Below are 25287 nucleotides of genomic sequence, written 5' to 3'. Positions count from 1 at the left end.
TTTCATTTTTTAAAGAATTTTAATTATTGGCGGCTGTAATTAATTATCAGATATTATGAAAAATTTATTTACTTTTATACAGATATTGAAAAATTTCAAAAATTATCTGCAAAATGTATTTTATGTTATTTATTGTATATGTATATTTGTTTCTGCGATTTTATTCTTATATAAATGTTGTGATTTGCACAATAGGGTATTCTAAATTATAGCCTTCTCCGTTGATGATTTACTTTGGTCATGAAGAAGGTAGTTTCACGAAAAATTATCGTTTCGAAGAAACGGGATTTAAAGTTTGGAGTTTATGTAAGATAGCGGAGGCAGTCGTAACTTTTTCGTTCTTCGAGTCTTAAAATACGTAACAAAGATGTGAGTATATATACATACTATACGTAGAAGAATAAGTTCTTCAAAAATTCAGATAAAAAAAGGTAGATATATTTTATTAAATCTTATTTTTTACAAATTGAGGCTAAAATTATATTTTTAAAGTCATTAAGTATTATCATATAAATAATTATTTTTCTCTTTCGCAGACTAAAAAAATATTCCGATCTTTATAATTTATAAATATGAATGAGAGAGTATAATATTGACATAATTGACATATAAATGTCTAAATATCTGAGATATATTTTATCTCCAAAATTCATTTACAAGTCGTCCAATTGCTCATCGAACTTACAATAAGAAGAATTTAGCAGACGCAATCTTTTAGCAACATTGCTGGAGCGATGTGACTCGATAATCTTATTTAGCTTTTCACTAGGAAATGGATTATTCTACCATTCGTGGAAACCTGCGAAGAGTTTCTCTTTAGTTACTACACAGGCACAGTTAGTTAATTAAAAAGGTAAAGAAAAAATGAGACAGAGAAGAAGAGCAAGAGAGATTAAAGAGCGATAGAGACAAAAGATTGAAAGCAAGAAATAAATGATCGAAGGAGAAAGGAGATGATAAGAGGCACTGAGATTTGCAGCTCTATCGGAGAGAACCCTTTCGTGCTTCGCCGGGAATATTTTAGGGTAGGTATTTTTAGGGTAGCTTCCGATCGCGCGGGCAAACATTTAGGCCGTTTTATCAGCGATATAGACATAAAATCGTTTACTTTTCTCTCCTTTGTATCTTTATATAATACTTATTCAACGAATTTAATCGAGAGTTCATTATACAGCAGTATATGTATTTTATAAAATATAGAGTTTTTAATGTGTTATATATTACTTATATAAAATAATATTTACATATCTACGTATTATTTGTATGCTTTTAAAAGTGCACGCGTCTGAGGATCGTAATATTAAATTAAACTTTAAATATTCAATTTTAGAGGTAAAGTTACATAATTCTTCGATGGAGAGCGCGAGAGATTCGAGTTATACTCCGCGAAGCGGGTAATCAAATCAGACGGTCTTGCAATCAAATCTCTCCTGCAAATCTCTGCTCCATAAGGCCGTACAGGAAGACAGGAAAGTAAGAAAATATAAATCAGCGGGGAGGATTTAATAATTCACCGAGGCGAACATTGCGCCCCTTTTCCGAAAGCACAATCGAACCATTTAACCGTGAAACATTGTACGTTTTGCGCCACCCCCGAAAACGAGTGTGCATTGGTATGCGCCATCCCCATGGATACTCAACCATCCGATTATCTTGTTACAATGAAAAACTTTTCCTTAAGCTGTTCCAAGCGCTACCAAGATACAGAAAATTTAACAATTTAGCAAAAAATGTGACGCTTTTCTTCTTGAAATAAATTTCTTTTCTTCAATGGAAAAGAAATATTGTGATAAATTAATATATGCATTTGTTTCTATTAAAACATTCTCACTCTTTGCCTTATCTTTCTAATCAAGTAATATATTCGTATAGTCTGTGCAGCATATTTTCTTCGATAAAAGAAGATAGAACCAATCAATGTCTTTTTCTTTGCAGCTTTCTGTTATGGAATTCCTAATGATGATGGGGGAATGTTAGAAGCGGCTGTAATAACAGCTACCAGCTGCTGGAGCTTGATAGATAACGTGGAAAAATATTCAGCGATGAAACGCTCGTCTCTGCCCACAGCCTGATATAAAAAAAATAAAAGAGTCTTTCGTATTTCTGATCTTTCCTATAACTATATAAACATCGGATTAATAAAGTCATTTATGCTAATACAGTTGATAAACATTTGCGCAATTGAATAGATCATGAAAGACCTTCATTAATTTTAAATGCAAAGAGAAAATGAACATTAGTCTCGGAATCGATTACAAGCAACAATTCCCCCAACACTATACTGTGTTTCGATAACATTTACATAATCATATTTTTTTTTACTCTTTCGCAAGATCATTTAATTAGACCGTCGAGATTGGCCTCCGGATGAAATATGCTGAATGAGCGCAAGGAGCGGAACGATATCGATTCTTCCAGACACGATTACAATTTATGAGACATATTTGTTTATTTGCATATTTGCATAGATAATCAAGAATCACTCTATAAAGTGCCGGCATAATATGCCACAGCCATATGACATCACATTCGAATGTTTCACAGTTCACATTAATTATACATATGTATCGACAATTTAAAATACAAATATAATTAGAAAATATTATTTTGAATATATATATAAGATATCTCCTGTCTCTCTCTCTTTCATCAAAATTTTATCCACTTCTATTCTTAATTTGAATAAACGATCAATAAGGAGAACGTGTAAAAGATGGACAAAGAAATTTATCCTTGGATTTATTCAAGGCAGTGCAAGAATTTCACACTTGATGTATTTTAATTATAAAAATATTCAGATGTGACCCATATAATAAAAATTGAATAATCAAAAAATCAAGCAAGTGTTAAATTTTTAATAAAAATGCACTCAACATTACCCAGAAATGTAATTAAAATAATTAAAATAATCCTACATCATTTATTTTAATAATAAAAATATTTACATGTGATCCATGTTATAAAAATTAAAAAATTAAATAATGAAGCTGGAGTCAAATTTTTAATAAAAATGCACTTAATGTCGTCTAAAAGAATCATTAAAATTATTAAAATAATCCTACATAATTTAAATTAATAATAAAAATATTCAGATATGACCCATGTCATAAAAATAAAAAAATGAAATAATGAAGCTCGAGTTAAATTTTTAATAAAAATGCACTCCATGTCGTCTAAAAAAATAATTAAAATTATTAAAATAATTCCACATCATTTATTTTAATTATAAAAATATTTAGATGTGACCCATCTCGTAAAAATGAAAAAATTAGATAATGCAGCTGAAATGAAATTAATCGTATCTCGAAAAATTGGAACAGGTAATTCGATTAGTCGGTTTTTACCGAGCAACAGTTCCTCGAGATTCCCGAGACCACGAAACATGTTAGGAGATAACGACGATATGCGATTGGATGAGAGATCCAGTAAAGCCAAAAGTCTATTCCTCAGGAAAAGATTTTCTGGCAAACTACCAAGTTTATCCGATGACAGATCGCTAAATAAAATAAAATGGAATAATATTAAATATAATCTAAATTTTAATATACATATATATTTACACAATATAGTAACTAAGAAATTAATAGAATTTTATAGCAATTCTTTCGATAAGTCAAAGGTCGCTTTTTAATAGATCGATCGACGTTTAGCGTCGAGAGAGCGTAAATACGGACTCGTTCGTCGTCGCTCTTGAAAAATTTTGAATATTGCATGACAAGGAGACGCAAAGGATCGTCCGCTTTTTAGAATACCAAACGAACGGGGGCGTGTGCGTATATTATCTCTATCCGTAAGCGGATAAGCCGGTTTCTAGATGCAGGATCGATCTGCATGCAGATGCACCCCTCATGAACAGCACAAAGGAGGCAAACCATAGAGAGAGAGAGAGAGAGAGAGAGAGAGAGAACGGTCGCCACTCTGGTTTGAGCCACTCTGAATATTTCATATGCGGCCGTGACCGTGTGCGTAGATTGCTTGCACGCAAATGCAACGCAACAAAGGTGAAACATTTTTACGAAACGCCGATGTATATGTGTGTGTATGTGTATATTCGCCTCTGTATAAATGTTGATACAAACTTTTTGTATCGAACAACCGGGGCTTTGCCCCGGCGCTTTAATGCTCGTAGAATGCTAACAGATTGAAAACTTTCGCAATATCCATTGCAGCTGCTCGACGCTCTTTCCTCTTCTTAAAACATAAAACGAGTCATTCCGGTCATATTCGTCTTTCAAAATGATTTAAATAACAGCTGATTCGCTCGCTATAAAATAACGTTTATGAAGCTCACATTTTACGTTTTACATTATAATTTATTATTATTTAATTATGATTTATTTCAAAATTTAATTAGCAGATTAATACTTTATTTATATTTTTTGACAGAAATCAGCTCATTATTAAAGCGTTGATCCCTTTCTAAAAAAAGACATGTTAAGTCTACTCTCGAAAGTCTCGAAGTATTGTCTTTTTTTTGCGATGAAAATTCTATTTTTTTGTTTGCACCTTCTGCTTTAGATTTAAATACTGAATTTTTATGCATAATTAATTAACATATATATTTTTTTATGCACTGATTGCAATGCATGCATAATAATATGTGAATTAATTAAGCAATGCATAAAAATTCATTATTTAAATCTTTAACAGAGAACAAAAAAAGTAGAATTTTCTACAAGAATCTTTGGATCAAAATATCTGCGCTTTCATTATATTCGTGCATCTGTACACATCTTCCACGCTGCACGTCTCGCGCGAGACTGACCGCAAGACTCTGAGCAGCGGTATCGCCAAATGCAACCTACACGTCCACCACGCTGCGCGTCTAGCGCGAGACTGACTGACGGTCAGTCTCGCAATCGCAATGTCTCGAGAATCGAGAATCGAGAATCAGTCTCGCGCGAGACGCGCAGCGTGGTGGACGTATAGGTTGCGCTTGGTGATACCGCTGCTCAGTCTTGCAGTCAGTCTCGCGCGAGACGTGCATCGTGGTGGATGTGTACAAATACACGAATCTAATGGAAGCGAAGATATTTTGATCGAAAGATTCTTGTAGAAAATTTTATATGTTTTATTCTCTGTTAAAGATTTAAATAATGAATTTTTATGCATTGCATAATTCACATATTTTTATGCATGTATTGCAATCAACGCATAAAAATATATATTAATTAATTATGCCATGCATAAAAATTCAGTATTTAAATCTAAAACAAAAAATGCGAACAAAAAAATAGAACTTTTTATAAGAATCTTTTGATAATCGAGATAATCACACCATCGTGAGTAATTATAATTTTTTGACGAAAAGATTTATTAATATTTTTATTTATTAACTCGGTTAAAATTTTTAACAGTTATCAGCTGAATTTTGTCAAAAAATATTAATCGAGGATAAAGTATTATAACATATTATTTACAATATATTACTATTTTAATTTTTATAACATATTATTACTTTAAAATTTAATTAGCAAATTAACGCTTTATTTATATTTTTTGACAGAAATCAGCTGATTAAAGCGTTAATTTGCTAATTAAGTTTTAAAATAATATGCTATAAAAATTAAAATAATAATGGTTTGAATAATATATGTTATACTATTTCACTTTTAATCTGTGACGATAAAACTATCTTTTGCTAGATTGACTTTCTGAGATATCGATCGATGTAATAAAGAAACCTTAGCTGAAAGAAACGAGCTGAATGAAAAGCGGTACCCTCCGACGAGCTGCGAATCTATTTGAGTTATCTTTTAAACGGAGCATCACGAGAGACGAAGAGAACGCCTCATCCATATCAATGACACAGTTTCTATGAGGTAGTTACTACGAAAAAGAATATCACGCTCGAAGCCGATCACGTACTCATCCTTCCCTATTGCTTTTCCCCTCGAAAAACGTCTTTTCGCCCCGTTGCCCTCCAATTTCAATTTAGGGATGACGAATTCGCAAAATTCGTTGTCTGAAAAGAAGATCGTTAATAATATTGTCGAATAAAAGAATATTTTTAGCGAATAAATATTTCCATCAAATATGACTGTTTTTAAAAAATTTATACTAAGAAAAAACTTTCATATACTTTATATAAAATCTATACATTTTTAATTCTAAAGGGGAACTTATTTTATAAAAGAATTATATTATAGCTATATTAAATAATATAAATATTTATTCATTACTTTGTTACAAAAGGTCGCACACGCGAGCAACAATAATAATTAATCCTACTTGTAAGTAAAAACAGTAATAGTTAACAATGGCTCTCTTCTGCTACTTGTTTTAAAATTTATTTTCTCAATTGTTGTGACAGGTTGGTATAATAGATCGCAAAACTATTTTAAGCAAAACACTTAAAAACAAGCACCAACATATGTAATTATGTAATTATCGTAATTTTTAATGTATTAGTATTACGTGTGAAAGTAGTTATTAATTTCGTCAGTCGTTAACTCATGTATTTGCATTAGTATATGTATAATCAAGTTGAATTTAGCTTTTTCATCTTAAGCAATATATCTTTAAAACAATTAGGCACCGGGTTTTTTCGAGAAAACAATCTCTCGAGAGTTTGTTAAAATATCAGATACTTGCATGAATTCAACTCGACTATTACACATTAAAAAAATTAACTGTACAAAATACATATAATATGTATCGCAAAAAGCACAGACGCATACTTCCTTCTTTACAATATTGCATACAAGAAAGATTGAAATTTTTTGTCATATAAAAGTATTTGTATCTACAAAAGGAAAAATCTAGAAGAAAGACTACACTAAGTGACTATCTAACTGAATTCAACAAAGCATGAATCAGCGTAAAGCTCTTACAAACTATGAAAAAGCATCCTATTTACATGACAAATTGACACGAAAACATTCAATTAATGTTTCGATGCTGGGAAGATTTAATATATATTTTGTGCAAATAAAATTTTGCTCTTTGAGAACATAAAATGTGAATGTATCACATTATTGTATGTGAATATATTACATATATATACTATATGTATCAAATATCTTTCCTTGTACTAGAACGAGTTTCATAAGGCACTAATAATTGCGTCCCCATTAATGAACATGTTTAAATGAGGAACATTGCACATAACTATTGTCTTAATATTAATAAAAAAATATTATATAAAATTAATCCTTTTTTGTGAAAATACAAATCGTTTCTAATCAAAATTTTTCATCGGCAGTAAACTACTTTTATTCAGTAAATATATATTTATATCTCACGATTTATTAGTTGCATCACTTGTATTATTGAAAGCATCTGTATTAATTTTTGTTGTGTAGAAGACATTATTTTACTTTGAAATAGAAAAAATATATCAGATATATTATCAATAAGGAAGAGACGTTAATATTTATAATTTTTTTTGTAACTTTTTGTTATTGTTATTTCTTTTGAAATATCTAGAGTAAAGACGATTTTTTCTAAAGTTTATCTGACTTTTAAATTGAAAAATTAAACCTACAAAATTTCTTAATAATGTATGAAATATATTCCATATATATAAATATTGATTTCTCATATTCTGATATTATGAAACTTTGGCAAAAGTATTTAAAATCTGTAATAAAATATACTCAAAAATAATACATTTTGTTAACATAAATCGTATGCACAAATTTCTTATATAATTGTTTTGTAAAGAGTAATATTAATATATTTTTTGTAAGAAAAATTACGACAGATAATATCATCATGTCATAAAAAAATTCTTTCAAGTTTGATTTATGTCCAGCATAATAGTGTAGCATATATATAATCGATTTATAACATTATGTTTTTATCTCGTGATAAACTAAATAATTTTGTTACGCGCGTGAAAAACAAATATTTTTTACCCTGCTTGAAACTTCAGCTACTAATGATACTCTCTCACTAATAGTGACGGAAAAATAGATATAATTACATTAATCTTCACAATTTCCATTATTTTTCATGTTTTATATTTCATTATTTCTTGCCATATCCTGAGTTCGATTCCTCCCCTAAAATTGTATAAAATAATTAATGCTAATAATTGTAAAATATTTATTTCTATGTAAGCTACTATTAAATATATAGAATTTTATATAGAAAGGTACATTGTTTACCTTAAGTTTAACCTGCGAAGATCATCTCGTGTAACATGACATAAAATATCTTCCAGTGTATATTCCTCATATAGGAACTAAAAACATTTAAAAAATACTTCGTAAATATCATATATAAGATAAATAATATTTAACTAATTTTCTATTGCTTCTGTTTCAGATATCCGCAAAAACTGCTTACCCTATCGATCGATGTATCATCTACCTGAAGATTTCTTAACCAATCGACAAGAGCCATATCTGGATGCAAAGCAGTACTGTTATGTGTATCGGTCGAGGACGTTGATTGTTGAGATATATTTGGCAAGATGCAAGAATTATAACTGCAACACAGATTATATATATATTAATATTAAAAATATATTTTTATACTTGTAATAAACTGCATATAACATATAGTTTATGGGTGTTGCAGCAGTAAATAAAATAACAATGTATTTCGTACCCCGATTCCTGCCTCGCTGTTCTTCTATTAATATTTTCACACAGATGCGTCAACGTATTAATTTGAGCTCTCTGCTCTTCGAGGGCCTGCTGCAATAATGTCTGATACGCTTTTTGGCTTTCTATCAATTCCTGAAGTAGCTTCATGTTTTCCATTTTTAGCGCTCCCATTTGATCTCTATATTCTTTCCAATATTTATTATCAATGGAATCGGCGGTTTTTTGCGATTTTACAGAATTTACTGTCGACACTCCAGATGTTGATCCTTCTTCAGGTCCTTGACTACCAGGTTGCACTCGCTCTTGTCCAAGTAAGTTAGCTCCCAATTCTAGATACACAGTTTGTAACACAAAACACGTTCTATAGTATGAATTTTTAAAATATTTTTCGATTTGGATATATCTGTCTAATCTATTTAATCTATCTATTTTCAATGAAATATTTGCCTAAACCAGACGTGTGAACTCCATTGAAATGCAGTAATTCTCTTACTGAACGCGACGTTTACAAGAGATCCCTTATTATTAGTGATGACTTTCCCTCGAGATATTTTTAGAGTTGACATGATAACATACTCAATCTACACACGTGTATTACACTTGAGATACATACGAACATCACACATCTGGTTTATGTATCACATAATATACAAATATGAGAATTTGATCAATTAAACAAATAAAATGTCTCTCTTGTCTAATATTCAAAATTTAGTTTTCGTTGATTTCGTTCTCTTGAATATATAAAATACGAATACATAAAAACTTATCAAATACATATATATGCATCTACTTCTGTTTTAATGAGAAAAATTATACTCACCGGGAGATAACACGGTGATAGCAGCTTGAACAGCGTTTCTCACCAAGTTATCTAAAGCAAACATCCAATGTGGCTTTATACTGTGCATTCTGAGAACTTCGTTTACTGCCGTTTGAAATAAATAAATGGCCAAATGTAAGTGATTAATAGCGGTTGAATCAAAATCCAATTCCTCTTTCAATGTTCGAATAGCAGTCACTATCACTTCCTGATTTTGCTCTGCGATATAATCCCTCAAACCACGCATGAGCAACACCAGATGACTCTAAAATTATAATAAATAATTAAATATGCCAATATATTTACATACATTATTTGCAACGCGATATAATATTATAGTTAAGTAAGTACCATCTGCAACACTGCTTGTCCCTCTGCTTGATGTATACCTCTCATCCAAACTTCGGAAATTTTTGCCTCATCTTGATTGAGAACCCTTGTTAATGTCATGCGTCTTTGGCTATCCTTTTTTAATAAATAAAAGCCCTCTTCTTGTTCTTCTCCCGATTTTTGTCCTGGTTGTCCTGTGTGCGTGTAATCCAATTATCAATAAAATATATATAAATAAATAATATCATAGCATAAAATAATGTTAGAAGCGTAAATGAATGACTCGTAATTTATTGATCTTTTCGATATATACGATTGCTATGATGCGATATTATGTATTTTTATGATTTTAGTGATTGTATTTTTACGATTTTTATAAGTTTCTATTTTCTATAAATAATTTTCAGTCGCTATATTTTCTTGTAAAATATCTTTCTCTATTGCTGCATATATTTACCTCCTAATTCAACTTCTGGTGATAACAGCCCACCAGATGAACTTCTTCGTGTTATTGAAGCACCTGCTGCATCACTTTCACTAGTTTCTATCGATGGAGTATTCCCTATTGCACTGCAAAGATATAAAGAGCAACAAATTAATATTGTGTTATATATTAAACACTTTTTTACAACATTTATATATAACAAATTATTACAAAATGTTATGTAATTTAAGTGATACTGTGTCAGAATATTGTATTAGCATTCTACATGTTGAGTACATTTGCAAAGGTAATAATTTTGTAATCTAAATAGTTTTAAATAATATCGATATTTTTTATCTAATTTAATAATTTTTTTTAATTAATAAAAACTAACGTAGTTATATCAAACAATATATGACTAAATAGTTGTGTGTGTGTAATTTTATTATATAAATACACAATACTTTTTATGTATGTATATAATTGTATACACATCAAAAAATTTAATTTAAATGGTCCACCCATTTTTAAGTATAAATTGTTACTTAAAGAAGATTATATATAAAAAGCTATGATTATAGGATGAATTAGATGTTAGAGAACTACTTTAATAATATAAATTATTCTTAATATAAATTATGTTTTAATATTGTATTTAGATGTTATAGAGCATATCTATTATATATGATCAGACAAATTAATGACAACATTATACATGTTAGAATATGTAACATGTAATTAATGATCAATATGAGTAGGATTTCTATTGTTTTTAAATGAGACTGCTTTTTATAGATATATCTAATTAACAACTGCAATAAATATATAATTAACAATGTACCATTGTTTGCACAAAACATAAAGGAATCTTGTAATGAATATGATTTACACAAACCATCATTGGATTACATTGCAGCATCTAAACATTAAGTAGCGTAATATTTTGATAGCTAATAATTTTAGACAAAAAATAAGCAATTTAAAGAGACAATGCAATTAAGCATTTCACTCATGTAATATTAATAATAATGATAAATGATTATGTATATAAATCTTGTTCTATACACTTTACTTCTACAGATAATATGTTACCAATAAATTAATTATATTTTTAATTCTACTTTTCTTGCAACGATTTACAAAGTTAGAACCATACCTGTTAAAAGAGAGGGTTGAAGTAGGCATGCTGATGGGAGATAATAGGTGGGCTGGACTGCGTTCCCTCAATGGACTTGACTTCGTTAACCCTCCACTAAATTTAATATTTTACAATTACAATTCGCACAATGTGTATTTTCGCACAAGAGAATATTATACTCTCACATTGTGCTTTTTGTAGAATATTGCAATAGTTTGGAAAATATGATATCAATAGTTAAAAACTCAAAAAAATAATTTAAGAGAAAAAACATGTAATTTACACTATATAATTAATAACCTCACAGTAAAAACATCGAATTTGTTGTGCTTTACTGATATTGTAATGTGAAAACAATCGAGACATTTCCTATTCATTGTCTCGATGCTGATCTAACAATTATACAGTGACAAAAAAATGAGATTGGCGTCAAAACTTGATACAGATGGAATAAATTGAATAAGAGTATATAACATAGCAAAACGAAGACGGAAATGCCACGAATTATTACAAGAATACTAACACAAAACGACACATTGTGATAAAAATAAAAATGTTACTATACCTATCGTCTGATTGAGATGTCTGCATAGGCATAGCAGCAGCAACAATATGGTTGTTGTTCGTTTTATCACATTTCCCTAAGCGTTCCAATCTGTCTGCAGGAACTGATATACTTCTACTGAAATCTGGTGGCGCGGCTAATCTGCTGCTTTTCTTTTTCCTATTAAAAATATAAGTATTATTATATATATATTCATTATATATATAATTATATCTGTATAGTGCTTTAAATTTACATACTCATTAAGAAATTGATCCTCCAATAGTTCTGCAGCAGTTGCTCTGGTATCAGGATTTGGCTCGAAACAGCGCAATATAAAACTTTTCGCTCTTTCAGACAATTCTGATGGTATCTCAGGATGTATTTTGTAATACCCCACCTATAAGAAGAACATATGTTTGTTAGATTTAATAATATAAAAAAAATTCAATATTTATATTCAATATTTAAAATATACCTTAAAAACAGCTGCTTGTGGAGAACCTAGTTCGATGAATGGAGGCTTTCCAGTTGCCATCTCAACTATTGTGCAACCTAAAGACCAAATGTCCGCCTAGAGGTAAAATTTGAGTGATTATTATTTATTATTTTGGTGACACAAGAAAATACATGTTTTACCTTGTAAATTCTCAAAACAAAGTATTTTAACAAAACATAAACTTACAGGCGCACCATATCCACGTTGACCCTTGTCAATAACTTCTGGTGCCATGTACTGTAATGTTCCGGTAAATGTTTCTGTACTTGGGCATAAGCCAGCCAAACGTTTCGACATACCGAAATCAGATATTTTTACCACTCCACTATATGTATTTACCAATACATTATCGCCTAAATCATACAATTTTATTTATGTAAAATTTTATATATGTATAGATAAATAAAAAAAGGATAATATTACATTAATATGAATAAGCATAAAACTTATATTATAAATTACCTTTAATATCTCTATGAACTATTTTTTGATCATGGAGATATTTGAGACCTTCCAACATTTGTTTAGTGTAGTATGAGATGGTTGATTCATTTTCTTTCAAAGGACCCCATTTCAACCTTAATAAAGCCGATAAACTTCCTAAAATTATAAAATCGATCAAATTATTAATCGATATTTGCAGATGTTATTTATACAAGTATTATACTTATTAATTATTTTTTCTTACCGCCAGGAACTTGTTCCATGAAAATTTTGAAATATCCATCCTCGCTTACTGATCCCAAATACTGGACGATATTTCTGTGTCTCAATTGACTGTGTAATTTAATCTCTTCATGAAGAGGCTGTACATCACCCAAATTTCGTTCACGAATTTCTTTTACTGCAATCCTGACTTGCGTATTCAAATCGCGTGCTGCATACACCATGCCATATGTACCTTTGCCGAGTATTATACGTTTATTTTGATCATCCAATTCATACTCGAACTGTAAATATACAAATATCTCATTAAATTTAACAATTATATATAAAACATATCTAATAAAAATAATAGTTAAATAGTTAAATAATTAAATAGTTAAATAATTAAAAATTAATAAAAACCTTCATGCAATCATCAGTCATATAGGCATCCAAATCTGTAACCATGCCTTCCTGATCCCTAGTCATTTCTAAGATCAGATCGTAAAATCTTTGTCTACATTGTACCGATGGCAAGTACATTTGAAAATCATCTGAGTTTTGATGTACATATAGGAAAAGGCATCTCTCGTCCCTTTTGTACAAACTTACACTGCGTATCATATTTGCAGTAAACAACCAATCGTGAACTTGCTTACAGTTATTTCTCATATTATCCAAACACAAATTCCATATTTGTATAGACTTCTCTTCTGCGCCAAGATTTACGTTCACATAACTTGGCATTAAGATTTTTGTTGGTTCCAGCACTAAAATCTAATAAGAACGTTGTGTTTAAGCGTTTTTACTAGACAAATGATTAAAATGGGAAGTTGATGTTCTTTTTAAGAGTGAATCCATAAATCTGCTCTAAAAGCAGTTTTGTATTATTCTTACTTTGACCCAAAATGTACGGAAGTAAGCTGGATTGGTAATACATAATTATAAGCCATAGTCTCCCGAATTGGGAACTGGATCCTCAGTAGAACGATTCCATTTATAAACTTACTGGAAACCGTATACTATCGCCAACCTCCGGCTTTGTAGCTTCGACAAAGTAGTCCATCCAGAAACTAAATATTTGTTCCTCCGGTGCAATTTCAGCTTCCTCATTTTTTTTACGAAATCTATCTATCAGTGATATATTGCCTATTGTCGACTTCAGATACCTAGGGATTAAAAAAAAAAACTTTAATCGAAATAATTCAAATAATATTAAAATAAATTTAAAATAAATAAAATGACTCAATTTTACTACAAGTTCTGCACATCTAGAGCCTTTCTACTACAGTTTAAAATAAATAAATATAAATAAATATAGATAAATAAAATTTATATAAATAAATTAAAAAATTAATTTAAATATTAAAATAAATTTTAAATGTATACTATGTTTCTTTACTGAATACATCATTTTATTGCTCATATACCTACCAATTTGGTGGCTTCAATTTAAACATACATTCAGCTGCTTGTATTGCCTTTGAATAATCTTCCGCCAATACACTAATTTCAAAAAAGGTTGCTACATCCCAATAATCCTTTAAGCTCGGTAAACTGCCTTTCTTGCCAATTAAATTATTTAGTACCATTCCTATGTGTTGTAACTCTTCACTCTTGGAGAATTCATTTCCAGCTATGACCAATAAAGTAGCAAGATTTATACCAGCATATTCATTAGGTTGGACCTGAATATACAACAATTACATGCATTAATAGAAATTCACGACTAAAAAATATTTTTTATACACATATATATATATATATATATATACATATATACCTCAAAACCTTTTCTATACCAGTGGATCGCATTCTTTAAACTTTCCTGATCTGTATGTCTGCTCTCCACAAATTTGTCTTTGTAGATTCTTCCACATAAACACAACATATCTGGAACATGATTTTCTTTTTTTTCTAACGCTTTTTCGATGACTTTTAATGCTTTTTCTCGATCGCCTTCTTTGTTTCGTCGATTTAGAGCAAACGCATACAGATATCTTATAGCTGGAGTATTAATATAATTTTTGTGAGTTGGTATGGTTCTTAAATCATCAACCAATTGTACCATTGCATCGTAATCCTAATATAGATGAAAATGCAAATTTTTAATAATATATATACTCATTTAAATCATCAGTTCTCATTAAAAATTATTAATATTAATCTATTGATATTTTACCTGTATTTCCCGAAATGAAATAAGCACATTTAAAACAACTTCTCCCGATAAAACATTTGGATCATCTAAACGTTTACGCATGTTATTCAGAGCTCTGGAAAGTTCCTCTCCAGAATATGTCTCGCGCGCCTTGCGCAGATCTGCTAGAAATTTCTCCTTCATATGTGCTCTGGAATATTTTTAATATTTAATTTTAATTATTTCAATATTTAAATTTTAATTGTATAATATTTAATTTTAATTATTTAATAGAAATATTTCTCATATTGATCTGTTAAAAATGTCTATTCTAGTCTTTTTAAAGTATTAATTAAAAATTTAATCCAATTTTTATTTATATACTGAAAAGTATTATAAAAGATTTTTCACATTTACTTACTTGGATTGTATTTCCACATCTTGTAACAATTTCTTGAGTTTCAAAGTGAGATGCTGTTTGGGATCTATCGCTTCTTCGCCTGTAATTCTGATGGTTGCTGGGTTAGTAGCTACACATGAGCCACACGATTCCACAACACGATACGAAACAAATGTGTAGCTGCCACAGGATAACTAGAAGATATTTTATAACATTATATATATTATATGCATTTTCTTTAAAAAACTTTTTTATCTTTCTTCTTATTAAATAAAACACACTGATTAAAAATGACATAATTGATCACTTGTATTTTTCTTATATGACATATCTTAACTATTATGTTATCAACAAGACGAGTAATCTTGATTAACAATTGAATTTAATTTCCACAATATTGCTGTTTGTAATCCTTTGTTTCATAATTATTTGCTGTATATTTTACACTAACTTTTAATACACATTCAAACGTCATTCTCTTCTTTTTATTCTGATTTATTAAATTGGAATAAATCGTTCGACATAATAATTATAAACGGAATTAACACGGATACAATACAGAAATCGAACGCGCACGTATCAGTGACAAGTTGTATAGAGCGATTGTGGACAATTGCGCGCGATCAGCGAGCACCGACAGTAACTGCTATATTAAGATCGTGAGCTCATGTTTTTCTACTCCATATCGAGCGGAATTACATATTTGATGCTTGCCTGACAGGCACGGATATCGTTTCATCTGATGCTACCGATTACGTTTACCCCGTGGCAGTTCGACGTCGATCATCCGGTATGTTTTAATATTTATTGCCGACGATAAAGATACATAATCACTTCAGAGCTTTAAATTTAAATGACGATTCCGTAAATAGTTGAATCAATAAAGAAGTAATTATATAAATTGTTAATTAATAATCAATATTTAAGAGATAACTTTAAAAATATACAAATTAATATGAAATTAATTTGCTCAAAATAATTGTATAATAAGTAAGCGAAATATGCAAGATGATGGTCAGTACTTGTTCTCCCAATTTTCGTAAATTATCAGTGCAGTCAATATCGTTAATATCGTTGCAATTATTGATTAAATTGAGTATATTTTTTAAAAAATATAAAAATTTTATATAATTTTTCTACATTACATATAGAAATATAAAAAATAATTTTTATATAAAAAAAAGAGAGAAATTTAGTTAATAGATAATTTCTCAACAATCAAATGTTTAGGAAATAATTAAGATTGCTTGATATACTACAATAATGTCACTTGCATCCCCTCTTCTGACCAATCTATTTATGGAATCTTTAATTGAGATCATTGCTACAAAGTGCACTCTAAGTCTAATAAATAGCCAAGGTCATTTGTGTGTTACTATATTTTAGCATTTAGTAATAAATGCAAGATGTTTATCTATATTTTAGAAGCAAGAACATATATACATACCTTAAGTCTAATTGTAGTCTCTGTATCTACATCATTATATAGCAATATGTTTTCCTTCATTCCAAAACTTTCTCTCACACCAAGATGGTAAAATAATGCAGATTGTTGCAATTGAATACTTAAATCAACAACTGCCACATCAGCATTATAAAATGTGTCCAGCACATTAGTTTCACCAAAATCAAGCTTTTCAAACTGAAAAGAATATACACAAAATTAAAAGAGATAAAAAGATACATTGCAAAAGAAATTCTTTTTGCATGTAATATATTTATATTTATTTATTCATTTTTAAGCATATAAAAAATATTCCTAAAATCAGTGTAGTATCTTGACTTGAGATTGTATTTAATTGACTTTGACACCTAAGAATCTTGACTTGAGCTTGTATTTAATTGACTTTGACACATAAGAATCTTGTTTTGAAACCTAAATAGCCTAAATTTAAAAACTGACACGTCGCAAGTTTCTTTTTCGCTTTTATCACATTTTGCTCAAATTCAATTCAAAAATATGTGGCTTGTTTAAATAGTTAAATTATATCAAAAATATACCTGAATATGATGTATATTAGCGTTGACCAAATTACAGGCTTGTCTAACTTCATCCAATGCTTTCTTTCGCTGAGCAAGATGTTCCGATTGTTGCAAATCTAAGACACAGGCCACATCCATCCTGGGCCTTCCTGGTACAGTCGTGTGTCCTGATATGTCGCTCTGCGTTCCAACACTGTCTGTACTGGAAATGCCTTCCATGATGCCTGATTGCGAGACTATATAGAATTGTCCTCTTATATGTTAAGAGCATTTGTACAGCTGTTATATTGAAGCAGCGAGATACATAATATAACAATACAGATAAAAGTCTATTATTACCAGTTATATCGATCATATCCCCACAAGTAGAAGGCATATTGCTTGAGACTCTCCGTCAGGTATGTGTATACTGTGCTATTATATTCTTGAGTTCTTACTTTATGGTATATATTCCAAAAAAATTGAGTGGCAAAACTTGATGTGTATATCTATTAATAAACAAATTGTCAAATGGATATCCTAACTGACATACCACCTAAATGCTTACAGTAGATTTTCACCTGCTAAAATATAAGAGCAAATGTATATCATTTCTTCTTTGCGCGCTACTGGTTTCCCTCGTTGAAGCTCGACTCGTGATTAAACGTACAACCTCCTGCACTCCTCCAAGAGATCATTGTTCACATTCTTCGCAAGATTGCACAAGGATAAAACTACACAGTGAAGATATACAAGAAAGATTAACATTCACTGAGAGTCACACATCACAAAAATTTATAAGTACTGTCGCGAAATGAGACGATGAACATGGAATCCATAACCGAAAACGAAATTAATTAATGCGACATAGTATGCGAAGAAAAAATACCTGTTGTCGTGCAACATCATAGAAATAACCACCGTCCATTCCTTCTAGAAGACACAAATCCGGAGTCGAGGTCGTGCACAAGCACAAGTGCACCCAGATCCGCGTGTGAAGCTGCCGCTTCACAGATGGCAGCGAGATCAGTCTCGCTCCGCCGGTATAAAAATAGACGTTCTCAAGATAGAGCGAATCTCTCTGTCTCTCTTCCTCTCTCTCTCTCTCTCTCTCTCTCTCTCTCTCTCTCTCGCACATGTCGGAACCTCGACCGCAAGTCAAGTCAGCTAGGCGCTCTTTTGAATCGAGCGTTAAATCATTTGAATAAGCGTATGGATGAGGGAGCATACGGCGCAGATTGATGCGTAAGTCACTTCACCTTGACAAGAATATTACTATAAATCATACGTTATGCAACATGCATGCGCCTAGAGCGAAAACTTGAAGCTGGAATTACGTCTACGGATATATACTCTTCGATTAATTTGCAAACGCGTTCTGCTCTTGAGCAAAAATTTTATCGTGTATATCGCCCACACAGCACATATGTAAATTCTCAGAACGCGTTCTAAGAATATCCGTAAAAGTATATTGCGTATATTCTAGAAACATATACGTATTGCGAGATGCATTAACAATAAGTATATATAGATTAAGAATACTATACTATACATATATGTCCGAGTTTTTCGACATTTCGCATTATTGTTAGTACATATCAAAAATCTTCTAGTAACTAGTACATTATTGTAAGTATATATTTAATATAAAATATCTTGAGTATATTACTATAGCTATAATACAGTAACAATTTCCTGTTGGAGTTTTATAAAAAAAATAATGGATCTTGCACACAGGAATTTTTGCAACTTTTTATCTTTATGAAAAATGAAAATTGATTGATTATCCACGTCGTTTTTTATCAGAAATAATATGCCCTACAGAAACCATAACCAGATATTACACTTTTGATGTTATTAATCGCTTTTATTTTTATGTAGTCGCAATAAAAATTGTTTTACATCTTTATATTATCCTAGATATTTGACCATAAATAAGATAAATTCTTAACACGTATTAAATACATTTTAATTGATTGAATTAATAATTTGAATATTTCGATACAACGTCAAAGTACAAAAGAAAGATCATAGTTTAAAATATCTGGCGATTGAAAGGAATTTTTCCATTCTTAAATATATATATACATATATTAAATAAAAATTTGAATTGATCAACTTTAAACTTGCATATTTTGTGACGATTATCATGTTATTATTATCATATTTGAACATAATTTAAATAAATATTCATGGCTCATATTTTCGATAGGATATCGCACGTGTTAAATTCATCGCATTCTACTTCCATCAATCGTCTTATTAACGCAATCGTATGGGTCAATCAAAACTTCGTGACATATATATATGTAAGTATCTACAGCCACAATGGAAAGAGATACGTGAAATATTTAATACGCGTTTCATATCAAGCAGCATATCATTACTAATTTATGTCTTCGGCTCAATTATATCAAATCTTTTAACACGCGTCGTATATTACATATTAACTTTTATTGACCTTTCGACAAATGTGCATCTTAAATTCTTGAATTAGAGATGCATAATTCTTCTGATCATCTCTCATCACTTCTTTTTCTATTGTCAAAGATAAAAAGAGAAAACGAAAGGTCCGATGATCGAAAAGATTACATAAAAGCTGCGAACGCGACTCGTAATTAATTATCTTGTAATTAATAGATTGGATTTTGTATTTCAGATTTAACAGAAAAATGTATCGCAACGCAACGATATTCCTGCGAAAATTCTAATCAACGAGAAGAAACCTCTCGCGTTTCGCTGCGTTCTGCGAAAGAATCTTCTTCGAGGATTGTCCGACCGGTAGATAGCGAGATACTTTTGTCGATCGACTAGAGTCGACCCTCTACTGGGAGATCATGAACACTCAGACAGTCACACACCTAGTGGCTAGAGAAAGGAGGATAACAAGTTTGTGGGTCATTCGCATTCGGTCGAATCGGGTGCTACAGCACGGAGCACCGTGGAAACGTACCAATGAACTCCATGCGAATAGGTTGTCAGGAACATGAAAGAGTCGCGTGTCTCTCTTGCATACATACGTGCGGATTATTTCTGTAATGAGTCTGTGTGTAACTTTCTTTAGTAACTAAAATAGTTTGTCTCGAGAGATGTTTCTTCCACTCGCGAAATGGATATCGTTTTTTGTTTTTTTTTTCCGACACAGATGACAGATTAAAGTTTTCTGAAATTTGTGGTTCTATACTTGTAGAAGATTCTTCTTTCACAATTTTAAGAAGCGAAAGCTATTTAACGATTTTCTCGTTCTTTACATATCTCATTAATATAACGAGTCATTATTTTTGTTTAATTATAATTCATTATCCAGACATAAATCTCTTTCTCTCGAATGTAAAGAAATACAAATACAAAATAATTCATCAAAATTAAAATGAAATAAGATATATATACATGATGTGACATTCGCATATTGCAATTGTATGTAAACAAGAGAAATGAAAAAAAATCAGACGCAACATTACGTAATAATTGACTCTGTATAAGTTAGGTAACGCTCGTATTTATAGAAGACAGTTGAGAAATTGAATGTACAAGTCATTCGGATCTGCAAATTATGTAATGTGGGAAAGAAACAAGCTGACCACGATCGAGTCAGCCTCCGGCTCCGGCGCGCGCCGCGTTTCGTTCGTATGTACGCGATTTGCGAGTGCGTGGAAGAATAGTGGGGCGCAGTGATGCGCGGAGCGGCCACTCCGCAGCGCTCCCCTTTCAAGAGGATCGCATAAGACACCGGGAGGTGAGTCGCGAGTGCGTCTAGGTCTGGACCACTCGTCCGCATGGGAGCAGACTCCTTGAGATGCTGCTAGCCTGTGCCAGGGGGTCCCCGAGAACTGGCCTGCTGCTCGACGCCAACCAAGTCCAAGTCATATTTGCGCACACGTGGAGGAACATCGTGCATGGGCCGACACGCGCGAAAATATAATTATACACACTAGAAATACAAACGTCAAAATTAAAAACATGTCGAAAGATATACATCAGGTACATTGATACTTAAAATATATAGTTTTTTCCTTTGTTTTCTTTATACTTTATTTTTAATTGATCATATCGATGTGCTATAGAGATGTTTCTCTGCATGCTCTAGCACACAGATAGAAGATCACTTACATATACATATATGTATATACATAATTGTATATATATGTATGTATACATATAAGATATGTTTATTTAGTCTTTTATATTCTTTAAAAATTTTCTTTTATATTCTAACATTATATTCTATTCGAGAGAATTGGTGTAATTATAGATTTTACTACACTCATATTTTTAATTTGTTTCGTTTTTATATCTGTCATTGCACCTTAAAGATCTATCGCTTATCCTACATAGACAACCACGCGATGAATGTTACATTTAATTTAATTCTGGTGATTGTAATTGATTACTTCATCGTTTAAAAAATAATAATCTATAAGTAATTCGAAGATAATGAATTATTATAACGTAACATATAAGAAAGTTCAATGAAAGTCGAAATTTTCTGACATTATTTAATCAAATTATCAATTATTTGTTAGTAATGTAAATATTAATTATTATATTGTCACTCCTAAGGCCCTGCGCCCAATAGAAAAAATATTAGGAATAGGAATAAATATTAAGCATTAGGCCTACTGCACGATACAAAAATATAGACAATAAGAACAGAGAATAAAAATATCCATGCATCAACAGAAGCAGATAGATATTAGGAGATAACAATAGATATTCTTTGCTTCTATTGATGAATATTTTCCATTTTCTGTTCCTATTGCTTGTACTTTTGTATTGTGCAGGAAGCTTAATGCTTAATATTTATTCCTATTCCTAATATTTTTTCTATTGTGCGCAGGGCCTAAGAGAACATACTTGCATCTAAATATTTCTGTACGTATTACATTATTTTCCATATAAACTTTTGTTTCGCGAGACGAGACTTGCTCCAGAATAACAATAAATTCACAATCAGTTTCATAATTCGTCATAATCATCTATTCATCTATTGTATTATATTTACAGAATAAAGCGGCGGCGACAACATGATGCACGAGCTGAGAAAAACGTAGCATGATTTCGAATCGGCGGAACATGTTTCATCTTAGGATGTTCGCCTGATCCTCGGGGAGCCTCGCGGTGTAGAAACCGGCCAAGGAATGCGTGTAACGCGTGTACGTACACGTCACGCCCACTCGTTGTCCCTGTCACGTACGAGGCTTGTGCCGTCACATACGCGCTCCGCCACCTGCGTACATACGTACGTCGTATGCGTATGTTGCACATACGACGAGTGATCTTCGAGCGTTTGCGATGTCGCGACACGCGTGCAGAGAGATGTGTATACGTGTCTAGCACAGCCTGTCACGCTCCATGCACCGACACAGAACTCGCGATAGGAGACGATTGTCGGACGCCGAGCAAGTTGCCAGGAAACTAGCAAGAGCAACAAGATTCTCGCTCTAGGAATTTTACACACTAATGTAAGACTAGCATATATCTTAAAGTCTGCTTAAGACACTGCATAACATGGATTTAGATATGTAGGATGTTTGATTACAAGAGTATTTTTTTTTATGTATACGTCGATGTCTGTCAAATAATTTTTTCTTAACGAGATAAAACAGAAAATAAATTTTAAATTATCAGTGAGTAAAGAAAATAAATTACACTTCAGAGATGCTAATAAATGAGATAATCATTTTTTTCAGTTAATTTTGATGAGCTTTAACAGAATTTTGATTAGTAAAATATTGAATGTTTTGAAGATATATAAATTTATATTCAAATTATATTGATTTGAAAAAAAGTATTTCAGTTTTTTTTACGGCATTAAAGTTTCGAAGAAGATTTATAGATAACATGGTGTGTATAAGTTGCCATGTTTTAATAAGCAATAAAGTAAAAATAATAAATGTAATTTACATTGTCAAAATGTAAGTGTTGTTATATTACTTATACTTTGTTAAATACATTCACGCCAAGTAGATATACTAAACACGGAATAAATAATGTGTCAGATACTTATACATATATCACTATCATTTGTTTTTTTTCAGCGGAAAAAACTATTTCAGTTTTCTTTTACATATATCGTAACACAGAAAAAATTATAAAACATAGTTTGCAAAAGTATTGAGTGCCCGATTAAACAAATCGTTTCCAATGATATAATATAACATTGCGCGATTCCTTTATATGTATATTTATTTAAAAGATTACCTTTTTTCAAACAGAAAATTTCTAGCAGCAATTACAAAAATGCAACTTCTATCAATTACTTTCCAAGAAGTATCTTTCTCGTAGCTCCGAAATTTTGTCCGGCTTGAGTAGCTCCCTTATTAGTTCCAGCTTGCAAGCCAATAAGTCCCTCGCCGGCTCTTAATTGCTCTTCTGTGAAGGATCTTTTGTTTTCCTCCGCTGGTTTCGGACCCAACCAAGGACCGCGCCATTCAGGATGTTTGTACGTCTGCAATAATTTACAGATATAATAGATGTATGTATATATTTTCATTTTTAATAGCTTACTTAATATGAAAAAGAGCAATATAACTGTCATGTAAAACAATGTACTTAATTTATGTCGTTAATTATGCTGTTTGCTTTCAGATTAATTGCAAATCTTGGCTATTTATCATATAAACTTGCAAACCAAAGATTTTTGAAGAAATTTGCAAACTTTAAAAGTTCAATGAACATATTAAATTAACCATCGTATTAGAGAGCTGAAAAAAAATAAAATGACATGATTAATTAATTACCGTCCGTCCAATGGCGAAGATGGTGTTCGTTACTTGAGCGATATTTTTACGTTCCATCAGATCGACAGCTTGGAAGAGATCAACATCAGGTACGCCATATTTTACACATGCCTTTTGGAATCTAAAAATTAAATGTCTTTATTATTAATACAGCCAGATATTCATTAATATTCTCAATAAATAAAAAATAAGTAGAAAAAACTCTCGTTTATAATATCACACATTTGATTTAATGCGGAATGTATTCCAGAAAAATATGAACATCAGATTTCCTATGCAACGAGGAAGATTGCGAGACGCATCATCGAGAACGGCGGCATGTCTGAGGGAAAACAAAGGCGAGGGAGACACAAAAGAGCGGCACATTTAACTCCTTTATACGGCTGCTCGCCTGGGCATCGCTTTCAGCTAGTGACGCGCTTCTATTGTTCGGCCGCTAATCCGACTGGTAGGTAATTAACAGCTTGTGCAGCATGTTGTAGTCTGGGAATACGAGTCGCGATTGCTTTGTTCTCCGTAGAACGTGGAAATGACGTGTCGCGTGTGTCCGCTTAACAGGATAGCAGAATCATCCTCCGCTCTCATCCACATTGAAGACAATTATCATTGTCAATCACCCCTCTCGCGTGATACGTAACGCCTTGCAATCAATCAATCGACTCAAACGAAAAGTTTCACCTTTAATAGGAGCTCTTTAAATTTTATGTTACAATTAAAACAAAAAAAATGCAATATTTAGACCGCGCATCTTCCTGATGCGAATCTTGAAGAAACTTGAACAGAGCGGAAAATATGGAGATGAATATCAAACGCATCCATGCTTATCGATCAGATCCAAGTGTGTGCGTCCGGACTCCGGACACACGCGTTACGCTCGCCGAGCGGAAAACGTGAGGCAGGTCAGTGCTTACGAGCGGTCCGTCTATCAGAGCCGCATGAAAAGAGTCTAGGTCTCGGCGCGCAAACTCCTCGCGCGGATATGCACATACATACGTACATAACAAACGTGATCTTACGCGGCCGCGAAGACGCGCGACATGTGGCGGGGTATCACCTTCGCCGGAATTATGCTGCTCGCGTAGAAAGG

The 25287-nt window shown here is 31.5% G+C and overlaps 2 protein-coding genes and 2 long non-coding RNA genes across 7 annotated transcripts in view; 2 read left to right on the top strand and 2 right to left on the bottom strand.

Moving 5' to 3' along the window:
* The first annotated feature begins 4914 nt into the window (after positions 1–4914).
* On the top strand, positions 4915–8406 carry LOC145939928 (uncharacterized). Its single transcript, XR_014425920.1, has 3 exons — positions 4915–5282; positions 5646–5822; positions 8272–8406. It is a non-coding gene; the product is annotated as an uncharacterized LOC145939928 (long non-coding RNA).
* Positions 6155–18480, bottom strand: Ask1 (apoptotic signal-regulating kinase 1). 4 transcript variants are annotated; one of them, XM_083044553.1, is made up of 25 exons: positions 18350–18479; positions 18042–18194; positions 17821–17969; positions 17500–17717; positions 16946–17140; positions 15520–15692; positions 15141–15309; positions 14742–15041; positions 14393–14646; positions 13968–14127; positions 13382–13735; positions 13002–13263; positions 12776–12913; positions 12500–12666; positions 12293–12388; positions 12075–12214; positions 11836–11994; positions 11289–11384; positions 10166–10278; positions 9730–9902; positions 9379–9643; positions 8557–8884; positions 8293–8434; positions 8112–8188; positions 6155–8006 (listed from the first exon to the last, which is right to left on the bottom strand). In XM_083044553.1, exons 3-25 carry the CDS (start codon positions 17855–17857, stop codon positions 7955–7957), a joined length of 4068 nt encoding a protein of 1355 aa, XP_082900679.1. In that variant the 5' UTR covers positions 17858–17969; positions 18042–18194; positions 18350–18479; the 3' UTR covers positions 6155–7954. The 4 variants fall into 4 exon arrangements, with proteins under 4 accessions (XP_082900679.1, XP_082900682.1, XP_082900680.1 ...); XM_083044556.1 differs by lacking the exon at positions 11289–11384 and having other exon boundaries at positions 18350–18480; XM_083044554.1 differs by lacking the exons at positions 18042–18194; positions 18350–18479 and having other exon boundaries at positions 17500–17734; positions 17821–17967.
* An 89-nt stretch (positions 18481–18569) lies between these two features.
* On the top strand, positions 18570–23018 carry LOC145939927 (uncharacterized). Its single transcript, XR_014425919.1, has 4 exons — positions 18570–18705; positions 19673–19769; positions 20120–21441; positions 22465–23018. It is a non-coding gene; the product is annotated as an uncharacterized LOC145939927 (long non-coding RNA).
* A 341-nt stretch (positions 23019–23359) lies between these two features.
* LOC145939922 (muscle-specific protein 20) overlaps positions 23360–25287 on the bottom strand; it is a 28943-nt gene continuing 27015 nt past the window's right edge. Inside the window, exons 4-5 of the mRNA XM_083044565.1 lie at positions 24201–24321; positions 23360–23908 (exon numbers count right to left, since the gene is read on the bottom strand). Coding sequence (XP_082900691.1) covers positions 23717–23908; positions 24201–24321 — 313 coding nt within the window. The 3' untranslated portion in view covers positions 23360–23716. The remainder of the gene's footprint in view (positions 23909–24200; positions 24322–25287) is intronic.

The sequence above is a fragment of the Prenolepis imparis genome, unplaced genomic scaffold, assembly GCF_030444845.1.
Source record: "Prenolepis imparis isolate NDT839.2.m4 unplaced genomic scaffold, iyPreImpa1.0 SCAF_8, whole genome shotgun sequence".
NCBI classification, from domain to species: domain Eukaryota; kingdom Metazoa; phylum Arthropoda; class Insecta; order Hymenoptera; family Formicidae; genus Prenolepis; species Prenolepis imparis.
Note: the sequence above shows the minus strand (reverse complement) of the source record. Positions and strands in the feature narration are given on the sequence as shown.

Coding starts and splice junctions, on each gene's coding strand:
- Ask1 (XM_083044553.1), bottom strand. CDS start 17,857: ATGCCTTCTACTTGTGGGGATATGATCGATATAACTG. Junction 17,718..17,820: donor GGATATGATCGATATAACTG/GTAATAATAGAC, acceptor AATTCTATATAG/TCTCGCAATCAGGCATCATG. Junction 8,435..8,556: donor ACAGCGAGGCAGGAATCGGG/GTACGAAATACA, acceptor TCTGTGTTGCAG/TTATAATTCTTGCATCTTGC.